We start from the raw sequence: 13,494 nt of genomic DNA on the forward strand, positions 1-13,494 counted from the left end.
AATCCAAAAGGTGTTTTTTAATTTCATCATATTTTCTTAATTTGGGTTCCTTTTGTATATTTCCCAATAATTCATAATAAGGGGCAACTTTTTCCTCCATGTTTAGTTTTTTAACTGTTATTACATTTATTGGTGACATCCATAAGGGAATCTTAGGTTCCAATATACCTTTATATTTTGTCCATATTAAATACAAAGATTTCCTTATTAAATGATTTAAGAAACCCTTGTGGACTTTAACTTTTTCATGGAGCAAGTATGAGATCGTATAAATCTTTCGCCTTTCACTTTCCATTACTTTCAATGCGAAAGTTCGCTTCAGGTTAAGTACGCTTCAGGTTAAGTACGGACTTCCGAAACCAATTACACTCATACTTTGGATTAAATATGCTTCAGATTGAGTACTCTGTGGACCCGTCTGGAACAGATTAATCCACTTTTCTTTCCTTTCAATGGGAAAGTTCGCTTCAGGTTAAGTACGCTTCAGGTTAAGTACAGACTTCTGGAACCAATTGTGTACTTAAACCGAGGTTCCACTGTATCCCATTGTTGAAAACTTTCAGAATGGAATGTTTATTGAGATTTCAGCACCAATGACAGAGTAAAGCATGAAGACAGAACCCAGTAGGGATGTCAGATAATTCTGTCAGAAACAGAATCAGAAATTGCAACTGTTTGCATTTTTGTCCCAGGTCCAGAACAAAAATCAATCCAGCGAACATGGCCAGTACCAATCCAATGGATGCGATCAGTATTCAGTCAACCCTTGTTGTTTTCAAAACCCCACTACAGCAGGGCAGTCTTGAGCAGGTCGCACGCCCTGGTGCTGAGGGGCGGAGATTGCTCCGGCGCCCCCGCCCTCACAGGGCACAGCATGGCTTCCACGCAGCTTTGCAGCGCAGCGCCCTGCCTACCGGCCCGGCGCCCCGCATCACTGGGACTCTACCTAGAGCCGGCCCTGCACAACAGATATGTAATTAATGACTCTTTTAAAATTTTGTTTTGCTTTTTCCTTACAACTGAAATGGTGGGATAATTGCATAAGTTAAACATTATGTAAATTACATAAATTACATTAAATAGCCAACAGTGACACAATTCATGCAGTATTTGGGGAAAACCAAACTGTAGCAGATTATAATGAAGACAAGTTTGGATAGAAATTGCTGCTTTCATACATCTTTGGCGTCAAAAGTCAATCCAGCGAACATGGCCAGTACCAATCCAACAGCTTCTTTGTTGGAGTCTTTGTACTTCGCATTGCTGATTCCACACGAGCTGTTGGTAGCAGATGGAGTAATGTAAGCTAAGCAATGGAAACCCTACAGTGAATGGTCACTAGACGTCTGGTATAAAAAACTGGTCAGGAGCTAACACACCCAGTAACTCTTGCAAGGGAACAGCAAGGAAGCATGGCATGTTGTATGCAGAGGTGGGTTGGGTGGTGGTGGTGGAATTCACTAAGAAGAAAAGCTGCCGAAGGAAACCTCCGCAATCCCATTGACAAATCTGGAAAGGATGGTGTTTCCTTTGTACCACAAAGGCAGCTAAATTCTTTGTAGTTTGGCTTATCTCCTAGTCTCACTTTTTTGTTTGCAGTTTTGAGTAATACACATTTTTGCAAGCAATATAATATAACAAGAAATACAGTGCATTTCTGTATGTTGTTTTCACGAATATAGTCGTTTTCAATGCACACTTTTTCGGCGCAAGATTGTGTGCGGTGCCCAAAACGCCTGCCATGCTCTAACACAAAAAAAGAGTTAAGAACCATGAGAAACTACAATACTTTTTTTTGGGTGGTACCTTGATTCATGCCTTCCTTTTGGGGGAGGAAGGGGGCTTGGGGGTATTGCACTAGGGCTCCCAACCACCTTAATCTGGACAAACTGTTTATTGAGCATTCAGCCTGATTTGTTTGTGGGGAGATTAGATTGCATCAACTAAGTGTTAACCTGCACTCTCTGTTGCATTTCTCCATCACCTTCCTTACTGCAAACAGTTGGATCCACAGCCAGGATATTCCAAGATGTGATTCAATCCCATCCAAAAGTACTGTAGTAACATTGGGGAAGTGCCCTTTATCCCACTATCCTTTGTCCTGAAGAACTTTCGGATCAGCCAAGTCACAAAAAATCTCAACAATCCACCTCCTGTTAAACATTTGTGCCCTTAAGCAAGAAAATGTGATTTGCAAGCTCTCTCTCTCCTACCCTCCCCCCCCCCCCGGTATTGTTTTTTTGCATGCTGGTGCTAATTTAGATTAAAATGCAAGTACTGTACAGCGTTCATCTCTTTGATCTGTTCCAAAGGTCTTTTGAATTACTTCTTTACAGCTGTGTGCTCTTTCTCTCTCTCACTCTCTCTTACTCTCTCTCACACTAATAATAATAATAATAATAATAATAATAATAATAATAATAGCACAGTTATAAAAAGCAGCATGGACACATCCTGTGTCAATGGCTGGGAATCCAATTCCTTATCTGCAGTGCAGTAGGGACAAAAAGGCACCCAATAACCACATTGCGCACTGTAAATGGGTTGGAGGGCACACTGAATACCTAGTACAAGACAAATGTCTCTGCATCATCTACATCTAGTTCCTGATTTAGGAAGTGAGGCTCTTCACACAAAAGCTGTTTTCCTGGATCATGGTTTTAATATTTTGCTTTGATTTCTATTTTTAAAAATCACATGAAAAAGGGTTTTTTTCTCTGCTCTTCATTTTTTTTTAAAAAAAATTGATGTTTTCACAAAGCATGAAACAAGAAAACAGGACGTACAGAGCACACATTTGCTATTCATTGTACAGAAATAAAAGTATTTTATCCAAAGATTTCGAACTGCTAGTTTGGCAGGAGCTGGGACTGAGCAACAGGAGCTCACCCCGTTGCGAGGATTCAAACCGCTGACCTTCTCTAGTACTAGTAGTTTTGTACCCACCAATGCTTAGGAATCTCTGCAGAGAAATTTCAAGCTACTGATTTACAGCATGTATACTCCGCTGGGTTCAGTGTGACTTTCCCCCAAATATATATATAAGACAGCTACCTAAACTACCCACTCGCTCACCGTTGAAATACATGATAATAATTATTTGTGTTGTTGCTTCATTAAACAGGATAGTGATAGTTTGAATCACAACATAAGATTGTTTTTATGGTAATTTTCTTCTGTTGCATTTGGAGGGAAAACGTGACAGTCTTGGGGTAGACCTACGTGTTGATAAATGAGCATTGCCAGTGACAACATTGCAGAATCCAATCATCTTCACATACAGTACATCCTACTAGGCAATGTGGCAACCTGAGCTTGCAAAGGTCATTGTCTTGTATTCTTCCTCATCAGCATGGACTTTAAAATACCAGGACACTGCGAATACTGAAACATTAAGAAACAGTTTTAAATGGAAGGGTGATAATATCTGTTAGATTTTTAATGTTAGTAGGCTAATATTTCAGTAGGTTTAAGATCTTGGCGCGAATTTCAAAGGAAAGCCTTGATCCGGTTGATATTAAGGGAAGGTGATATTTTAAGTATCATCCATTCATTCTGTTTATTACCCACCCTCTGCCATCGTGTTCCAGGTGGGTTAAAAGGTAAAGGTAAAGGGACCCCTGACCATTAGGTCCAGTCACGGACGACTCTGGGGTTGCGGTGCTCATCTCACTTTACTAGCCAAGGGAGCCGGTGTACAGCTTCTGGGTCATGTGGACAGCATGACAAATCCTCTTTTGGCGAACCAGAGCAGCACACGGAAATTCCATTAACCTTCCCGCCAGAGCGGTACCTATTTATCTACTTGCACTTTGACGTGCTTTCAAACTGCTAGGTTGGCAGGAGCTGGGACTGAGCCACGGGAGCTCACCCCGTCGCTGGGATTCGAACCGCCGACCTTCTGATCGGCAAGCCCGTGGCTCTGTGGTTTAGACCACAATATTTTAAAATTCAATATTAACACAACTTACAGTCAGAGGAACAGAACTAGGAAGAGTATATAGCATACACAGTGAGTAATTTTCAGAGTGGAGAGGGAAGTTTGAACCTATAGAGAAATAGGAAACCTTTTTTATACTTAACATTATATTAGAAGGATTTCATTTATAAAGAAATAAAGTGATAGAAGACAATGAGAGGAAATAAGAAGCCTAGTGATAAGCTTATAAAACTGATTGCAAGAAAAAGAATTGCACAAGAAAAGGCACAAGAAGTCGATTCTATTCATTTATGGCATCACAGGAAGCTGAATACGAATGCCTATTTGTCCCTAACAGAAGCATCAAGGTAAACAGTTTATGGATGTAATTTCATTGCCCCATCCAAAACAGTATCAATTTCATTTATAAATCAATTGTTGCTCAGCCTAATGGGATGCAGATCGACCACAGTTGTGGTGAAAGTCTTGCTTGTGAACATCCATATTGGCATGGATGTACATTGCATTGTTTCCACATGGGTTTCATTGTCCCATTTATTTATTCATTTTTATTCTTTGAGGTGTCCGTTTCCCCATTTTGTCTTCTGTTTCTTTGTACATAAATAGCTCATGCAACTTTCAGTACTAGAATCTAACCATGATCAAGCTAATCTCTCTGTTTTGTTTTGGCCACTTTTTTGTAGATGAATAAAGCGTAGACTTCGTTTTCAATCTAGGTCTTACCGGGGTGGGGGTGGGGGAGAGACAAAAGAGCCCTCCTTGGGTGTTGGAGTGAATGAGTCTTGAGTTAAACTGGAGAGGGGTTGGGGGATGTGTACACAAGCCCAGCTCACACTACAAAGGAAAACCTGGTCACCCAATATAGTCATGTCATGTGATTGACAGGTCAACAAGCTACTGCAGTCGGAGGAACTGGCCCATTGACTGGATCCAATTTCCCCCCTCCCCACGTTGTACAGGAACACTCTGCAATACAACATTTTTAGTCCACTTTTAGTCTGCAGACTAACCCCCTAGCCCACTTTGTTACCCTCTACACCACATTTTCTCCCGTTTGGGTGTAGTGATCTGAGATCCTATGGCATTGAAGACCCATGACTATTACTGCAGCTGGATCCTAGGAGGGTCCCTGTCTCCAGCACCCCAGAGTCTCCAAGTCAGTGTGAAATGAGAGGTTTTTAGCTACTGGGGGTGGGGAGAGGTATTACCTTTTTCCTGAACGCAGCAGTTCAAAGCCCTTGTTGATTTTATCAAAAGGCAAAGTATGGGTAATTAGTGGATCAAGAACAAACTTCCCCCCCATGTAATCTGAAACCAGCTTGGGAACAGCATCTTTGCTTTTCCAACCTGAAAACAGAACGTGCACAGTTAAGATATGATACTCCAATTACAATGCCATAAAAAAGGAGCAAAATGTTGCTTAAAGGTCTGGCAGTCCCACAGATTTATAGCCTGAATCCGTCCTTGTACTTGGGTTATGCAATGAGATTGCGCTGGATGCTATGACAGATCTGTGGGTGGGAGGGAAGGAGATAGAGGAGATACTAACGTAGTAATTATGGCCCAAGAGCTTGCATGGAAAGCCTACAAGGGGCCAAACTGCATGAGATCTTAAATGTATTTCACATGATAAGTGCATGATTTTTTAAAAAATCTAAATTGTATTTGCTGGGGGTAGGGAAATAATTAACAAATCATGGTATTTCTCTAATATGGGTTATGCCATGCTCCCCATGACAGATGTCTTATGGCCCAAGTTATTTTGTGACTGGCACCCTCAACACTCTCTTAGAATTTGAAATGTGCCCTCTTGTTAGAAAGCTAGTAGGCCCATACCTCCAAATATAGATCCTTTCCAAGTGCGACCCGTGAAGATAAGTGCTGGAGAGAAGGTAATTTCAGAAGCTGAAGGGGGCACTCCGACAATCACGCTGGTCCCATAATTCATGTGGCAGGAAGCCAAGGCAGCAGTCTGGGGGAAATCCAAAGGCATGACGCTTGAAATAAGCCAAGGAGAAATATCATCCATGATCACCTTCCATGACACTGTTAGACCTCTCAAAGATTTTACTGTTCAAAGCATATTAATTGCAATGGAAGAAAACATCCCTATCTTTTCTTCATCCCATGCCCAGCTACATGCACACCCTGAAAAGCTGTTTTGGGTGGTTAGGGCCTTCTGAAGAATGTGGGAGGAGATGCTGGGGGTGGGCTTCTGTGGGAGAGAAGAATCACCCCAAAGGATCATTCTCACCCCTCCATTAGCCCCTCATGCCTGAGTCCCATCTCCCATTATTCCCATTATAAGTTATCTGATCAATGGGTGGAGGATGTTTGAAACTCTGAAACGTTCTACTGTCTCAGAACCCCAAGGCCCTTGCTGCAACAGATTATCGGATCACAACCCAGTTAAAAGTAGGAACCGCTGAAGAACAGGAATACATGAAATTCCATCTTCCCTTTTCAAAATATGACAGTAAAATCCTGTCTTCATGCATGTACCATGGTGTCTGTGCGCCCAATCACTTCAAATGAATAGTCAACACCTTCACCGTCTGTCAAGTCAAACAGCACTTCATTGATGGGCTTCTTGAAATCCAGAGGGTTGACACACTCTGTAGCTCCCATCTCTTTAGCCTTGGGAAATTTATCCTTGTTGATGTCGACCCCGATGATTTGGGAAGCTCCAGCTGCTTTGCAGCCCATGACAGTTGAGAGGCCAACTCCTCCCAGACCAAAAACGGCACAGGTTGAACCAGGCTCCACCTGAAATCATAGAGTTGTAGAGTTGAAAGAGACCATCTAATCCAACCCCCTGCAGTACTTGGGTCTCTCCTTCAGTATATGATGGCAAGGGTGCTTCCCCATGGCAATTGGTTGTGGATGGGCTTGCTCCTTGATGTTCAAAGCATCCAAGAGAGAGATGGGATGGTGGAGGACTAAGACTGTGCTTTTACCTGGCTCTGGGCAGCCCAAGAGCCCACCCGTCCTCCTGTTTCTGTCTAGACCTGCCACAAATTGCCCACACTGAATATAAGCATTACCAATGTTTTAATCCTTACCTTTGCACTGTTGATGGCAGCACCATAGCCAGTAGAAAACCCACAGCCAATCAGACACACTTTTTCTGGAGGAGCAGCAGCATCAATTTTGACCACCGAAGACTCATGCACCACGGTGTATTCTGTGAAGGTGCTAGTGCTGGCAAAGGTGTGGACCTGCTGGCCTTTGTAAGTGAACCTGCTGGTGCCATCGGGCATTAATCCAGTAGAGACGCCAAGGCTAAAAGATGAAGAAAGGGAAATCGTTCTTTGGGTTGGGTTTTCTTTAATCCAACATGTGCACTGCTGGTGTTTCTAATATTGTTGCAAATAACAACTTCAACTCACTCGCTCATTTTGCACAGATTGCCTCTGGGATGTTTGCAGGCGCTGCATTCTCCACACTGTGGGACAAAGAATGGGATGACTTTGTTTCCTGGGAATCATGAAAATACCATCATTAGCCTGCTTAAAATATTCAGACATGCTGGTACATACCACAAGCATGGAGAGCCTTCAGTCCTTCAGATGTTGCCGGACTACAACTCCCATAAAGTGTGATGGGTCAGCTGAGCAAGACCAGAGTCTGGGGATGAAGTGCCTCAGAATTCCACCAGAGTGCTGGGAACTCTCTTTGATTGGCTACCAAGGGAGCCAACCAAAGTGGAGTGCAAGGAATTTTTATTGTATTTTTTATTTTTACTGCTTTGTGTGTCTGTTTCTAATCTTTCCCCTTTCTAAAATTTATTTATTGTGGTGTGGTTTTCTTTTTGTAAATCTACCACAGTATCAAATCAAATCAGGATTAATGGGTTTTCTCAAGATGGTGGAGGCCATGTGTACAGTGTCGCATTGATGCAGTGGCGATGGTCCTTACCCTTCCTCTGATAGGAAATGCTTTGTTCTTGAGCCAAAAGTTGTTGAGCTTGTTTGGGGGCAGCCAGTGATCCACCAGTGATCTACCACAGACATCAAGTGATCTACTGGTAGATCACAATCTACCTGTTGGACGTGCCTGCTATAACCCATATCTTATCAAGCCAGCCTTTGTTGGGGGCAGGGGGCAGTACAAAATGGGGGGGGGGGTTGAGGAGTTGGAGAGGGGAAGTGAGAAATGTCCCTATTTTCATCTGAGCAATGTTGGAGGGTATGTCATGAACGTTACAGACTCTTGTGCAGCTAGCTTTGAAGTGGGGAGCACAGCTTGAATTCAGGAAGCGGGTTCTTTAATGTGCATGTGTTGGTTGCACTGTTCATGCATGCCCACTGGTTGCCACTTTATTTCCAGGCCCAGTTCAAGCTGCTCATCTTAGTGTTTGATTCCCTAAACAAATTAGTCACCCAATAGCTGAAATGTTGTCTATTCCCCTACAGACCCTGCACACCCTCTTGGGTAGGCATCCGCAAACTCAGACCTCCAGATGTTTTGGGACTACAATTCCCATCATCCCCGACCACTGGTCCTGTTAGCTAGGGATGATGGGAGTTAGCTAGGGATGAGGGCCAAGTTTGAGGATGCCTGCTCTTGGACATTCAAATCAGTAGAAGGGGCCCTTTTGGTAGTTCGTCTTGCATCAAAACTTTGGAGTTTTGGCAGTATAGTAATCCTGGCCTTTGGCACGAGAGAATAGGGCCTACACTATTCTCTGAACTGCAATTTGTTGTAAATTAATATTGCAAGTTTAAGTAGTTGTGACCCACCCTGGCAAGTGATAGTGGTAGTAGTAGTACGGTAGTAGTAGTAATCTCACCAGTTAAGTAGAAATAATGTTGTTGACTCCTATTCAGAAATGTCTAGCAATTGATTAAAATTCTGGCATTTACATTTAAAATCTAGTCACTGGCCCAGAGCCCTTCCCTAAAGAAAACACTTTCTTGGTCATTCTTCCTCCAGTTGGTGGGCTCTCCTAGTTTCCTTTGATCCTTGTTGACCAAAACTGTGGCTTGATATTTTCTGGTTGCACTCTGCTTTACCTTACCTGGTTTCACACAGGTAACTCCTTCCCCAACGCTCTCCACCACACCAGCTGCCTCGTGACCAAGAATAATGGGGAATTTTACCTGCAATGCCCCACTCAGCACATGTTCATCAGAGCGACAGACTCCAGACGCCAAAATCTGTTTCAAAGGAGAAAGTTTTTTATTTTATATTATTTTTAAAAATTCAGTTCAATAATTGCTTCCCATAAGATATCTCAAAATGATATCACAGTAAAATCATAAATAATAGAAACAATTACAAACAGATCAACATATACAAATATTTAAAAGTAATTAAAAATAATTTCATGTGTGAAAATGATTTCACATCTAATTCAGACTGGGTTAAAGATCTCCACTTAACAGGGTTTTTTTGGGGGTGGGGAATGGAAGGTATTTAATCGACACCCATCATCCAATAGCAAAAATTAACCAGGGAGCTTTTGAGTTTCACCTTGGTCCTAGAAACACCATTCCCATGATATTGCCCACAATATTGCTCTCCTGCAGCAACTTGCAAGGTTTCCAAGGGGTTCAAAACACTCCCACATATCCACATTAGTTTGCAGGTTTTTGTGAATGCAGCTTCCAGACTGGTGACTGGGAGTGGCCCCCAGGACTGTATAGCACTCGTCTTTAAAGATCTACAATGACTCCCATGTGTTTCCAAGCACAATTCAAAGTTTTAGTGTTGACCTTTGTTGTGTTTTTAATGTTCTGTTGGAAGCCACCCAGAGTGGCTGGGCAACCCAGTCAGATGGGTGGGATACAAGTTGTTGTTGTTGTTGTTGTTGTTGTTGTTGTTGTTGTTGCTATCATATTGAGTCAGACCATTGGTCCATCTAGCATTTTCCGCATTGACTGAAAGCAGCTCTCCAGAGAGTCCGACTAGGGACTCTCCCACACTTGCCTGGAGATACCAGGGATTCATCCTCAGACCTTTTGCAAGCAAAACAGCTCCTCCTCCATGAGCTACAGCCCTTCCCCATTCTCATATTGTTTTTGAATGCAAGTGTGGGAATGTTTTAATTTATAGGCAGGTTTATCTTTAAGTGCAAACTGAACTGAATTTCTCCATCCCTAGTGCAGATACTAACAATTTGCAGAAATGCCATTTTTGGTTTGTCTCTCTTACCTTAATACGAACTTCGTGTGCCTTAGGTGGGGCAACTTCTATTTCCACAATACTAAATGGTTTATTGACTTCCCAGACAACGGCAGCTTTGCACTTAATGACCTGAGATAATAGAATATCATAACAGCGTTTCTGTATGTAACTGTGCAATCCTTTTGTGGACATCCTCCACCCCCAATAAAATGTATACACCACTTGATTCTACAAAACCTCAAAACAGTTTACAGTGACAGCTCTGATTTCAATGTCCTACCTCATTTTCCCTCTTTCTTCTTAGTGTCTTAACAAATGAAACTGATTTGCAAAAATGTTACATGTAAAAATATGAGAGACACTGCACACAACTTTGTAATTCAAGAAATCTTTAATAAAAAAATTTCAAAAAAGAAGATCATATACTGTACTATTTTCCACGCAGCTAACATTGCAATCCTGTGCATGTTTAATATTCACCATGAATACCTCCTTTGCTCTCTTATAATGGCAATGGCACACATTTGAGTGGTGCCAGAACTGAGTTCTGGTGGGTTCCAGCTGAAAAAAAAAAGTCCTGCCTATTGCAGGTTTACAATTAGACATCTTTTTACAATCTTCATCAGGGCTTACTCCCTGGTTAAGTTGTTTACAACTGAAGCCCTGAGCTAGTTTTCAACTTGCTGGATGTTTCTCCCTCCCCAGTTGACAGCAAGTTTGAAATGCACTGGTATGGTATTAGTGCATGGCGTTCAGGGAGGAGGAAAATAGAAGAAACTTTCAGGAACCCCTAGGATGAAACTTGCAAGAACTTATTGGATGATCCTCAAGGAACGTAATGCTCCTGCTTATAGTACAATAAGACTCCCCCCCCCCCTTATAGGTATTTATGCATCTTGGGGTTGAAAAAGCAACTTTAAAAGAAATCATCTACTTACTTTCCCTGCAGTGCTCATGATGTAGAACTTTGTAATCCACCGTATTTGCTTCCTCTGTGTCGTTTCAGAACTTCTAGAAGTACAAAGGTTCTTCTTTGGCTTATCTTTCAACTAAACGTAACCCTTCCCCAGTTCAACGCCAAGAAATGTGGCCACTCCTCTACGTTCAGTTTGATTCCACCTGCAATTTCACAACTTTGAAGGAAGTAGGTTAACAGTCCTCAGCTGCAGTACAGCACATCGTGCATTAGATTGCACTCAAGGAAATAAGTATTTTTGTGATGTTAAGAAACAACACCCTTACTGTGAGGGTGGGGATTGTAGAGAGACATTGTGTGAGTCACATGCCCCCATCACCCATGACCATCTTGAAAAAAACACATGGGACACGTTGCTTGGGTCAAATATTGGCACAACTTTATTGATTACAGAGGAAGGGGTTCACCAGGCATTGGGGAAATCATTTTAAGTGCTAGCCCACCTGTATATCTGTGGGGTCAACTGAAGGCAAAGAGGCCCCTAATGACACACATTAAGTAGGAACCCCCTGCATGGTTGCTGCCTTGAGGAGTACTATGGCCTTCTCTCCTGCTTGGGCTGCAGAACAGAAACCACTCCTTCGAGATCCTTTTGCAGGGTTTCCCAAACTTGGGTCGCTAGCTGTTTTGGGGACTACAATTCCCATCATCCCTGACCACTAGTCCTGCTAGCTAGGGATGGTGGGTGTTGTAGTACAACAACAGCTGGAGACTCAAGTTTGGGAAACACTGCTTTATTGGAATATCCCTTTGCACTTGGGAGGCAAGCAGAGGCTACAACCTCCCTTCCACCAAAAACTAAGGTTTACCCAATACCTTAACAGCCACCCAAGCCAATAGGGTGTGCCACCAAACCATTACATCTGCAACCAAGCCTTGAAGCTTTCTGAGATGTCACTGAGCCATGCATTATTGCCAGATTCAGATAAATGCACCCCATCGTGGCTCCTTATCAAATGTGATGTTCAGGTGCTAATCACCCTTCCGCCCATAGCCTCTACTATGCGCCCCACTGTGTGGTTTGCCTTTTTTTCTAGCCTTGTCAATTTTTGCAGTAGCTGGAATCCCACCACTAATGCTGTTCAAGAAGTTCCAACCAGCAAATAGTCATTAGTGGATACAGGGATTTAAGGGAACCCTGGTCATCACATATATCCAAAATAAGGCCTGTGCCCTTTAACATCAGGGGGAATGGCTTTTCCAGCGTATCCTTGTCCCTGACATGCCAAGTGCAGGGAATATAATGTGCGGAGGAAGATTCAAGCAAGCCGGAACTTGCAACCTGTGAAGTAGTGCTGCCTGGAAACAAACTTTACCTGTGGCGTTTGAGGGGTAGAAGTGGGCTCAACCTTAGGAATTATTTCCACGATTATCCACACATAGCAAAAAGTATTCAAATACCTTTGTTCATTTAATGGGTTGTACATGGCACAATTTAAAATAGGATTGTGGGTTCAGAAGGGCCCCAAAGCACCATCTTGTCTATGTAAATGATATGCAAAATACCTTATAAAACTGTCAGATGAAAGAGAGAATTGGGTGTGGGCCATGACTGATGGCATTTTATGATGGCCTTGATATCAAGTATTATCTTCTGTGCCTGCTAAAAAACATTATTGTTTAAACAAGCCTACCCAGATGCTTAGAAGGTTGCTGTGGATTTTAACTGCCTTTAGTAGGTTAACTTTTTGCATGTTTTAATCTATTGTTGTAAAAATTTCTGAAACTTCCTGTGTTATCTTTGAGGTTTTGTTTCGTTTTATAAAGTAATGTATAAATTTGTTTTCAAGTAGTATATAAATTTAATGGAAATAATATTAGTAATTTTGCTATATTAATTGCAGGCCGAAGCAAAGATTCAGAGAAAGCTGCTTTCAGAGAAAGACAGCTCAGAAGAGCTGTGTTTCAAACATTTATGTTAGCTCGTATCACAATAACCGTGCGAGAAATCAGTTTATTGTGAATTGCACACACATTTTTGTGTACTCTGGAGTTTAATGTCAGGGCAGTCTTCTGTAACATCCAAATTCTCTTTGTTGATGATGCTGTATCTAACGAAGTCATACTCCGAGTAGCCCGAATCGCCTAAATTGACCATCCTCTACTGGATTAAGATTCTTACTATCATATGTGATGGTTATACAGTCATACCTCGGTTTAACTACACTTCGGTTTGAGTACTTTCAGTTTAAGTACTCCGCGGACCTGTCTGGAATGGATTAATCCACTTTCCATTACTTTCAATGGGAAAGTTTGCTTCAGGTTAAGTACGCTTCAGGTTAAGTACGGACTTCCGGAACCAATTACACTCATACCTCGGGTTAAGTACGCTTCAGATTGAGTACTCTGCGGACCCGTCTGGAACAGATTAGTCCACTTTCCATTACTTTCAATGGGAAAGTGTGCTTCAATAAGTACGCTTCACTTTAAGTACAGACTTCCGGAACCA

At 42.2% G+C, this 13,494-nt stretch overlaps 1 protein-coding gene across 3 annotated transcripts; it reads right to left on the bottom strand.

Moving 5' to 3' along the window:
• Positions 1-2,742: 2,742 nt before the first annotated feature.
• Positions 2,743-11,218, bottom strand: LOC118083504 (alcohol dehydrogenase 1B). 3 transcript variants are annotated; one of them, XM_060278470.1, is made up of 9 exons: positions 11,008-11,215; positions 10,097-10,198; positions 9,043-9,099; positions 7,330-7,385; positions 7,003-7,222; positions 6,443-6,706; positions 5,777-5,912; positions 5,149-5,287; positions 2,743-3,384 (listed from the first exon to the last, which is right to left on the bottom strand). In XM_060278470.1, the coding sequence occupies exons 1-9, from the start codon at positions 11,023-11,025 to the stop codon at positions 3,360-3,362; spliced, it is 1,017 nt and encodes a 338-aa protein (XP_060134453.1). In that variant the 5' UTR covers positions 11,026-11,215; the 3' UTR covers positions 2,743-3,359. The 3 variants fall into 3 exon arrangements, with proteins under 3 accessions (XP_060134453.1, XP_060134451.1, XP_060134452.1); XM_060278468.1 differs by having other exon boundaries at positions 7,330-7,417; positions 8,961-9,099; positions 11,008-11,214; XM_060278469.1 differs by lacking the exon at positions 5,149-5,287 and having other exon boundaries at positions 7,330-7,417; positions 8,961-9,099; positions 11,008-11,218.
• Between the last annotated feature and the right edge of the window lie 2,276 nt (positions 11,219-13,494).

The sequence above is a fragment of the Zootoca vivipara genome, chromosome 9 (genome assembly GCF_963506605.1).
Source record: "Zootoca vivipara chromosome 9, rZooViv1.1, whole genome shotgun sequence".
Classification (NCBI taxonomy): domain Eukaryota; kingdom Metazoa; phylum Chordata; class Lepidosauria; order Squamata; family Lacertidae; genus Zootoca; species Zootoca vivipara.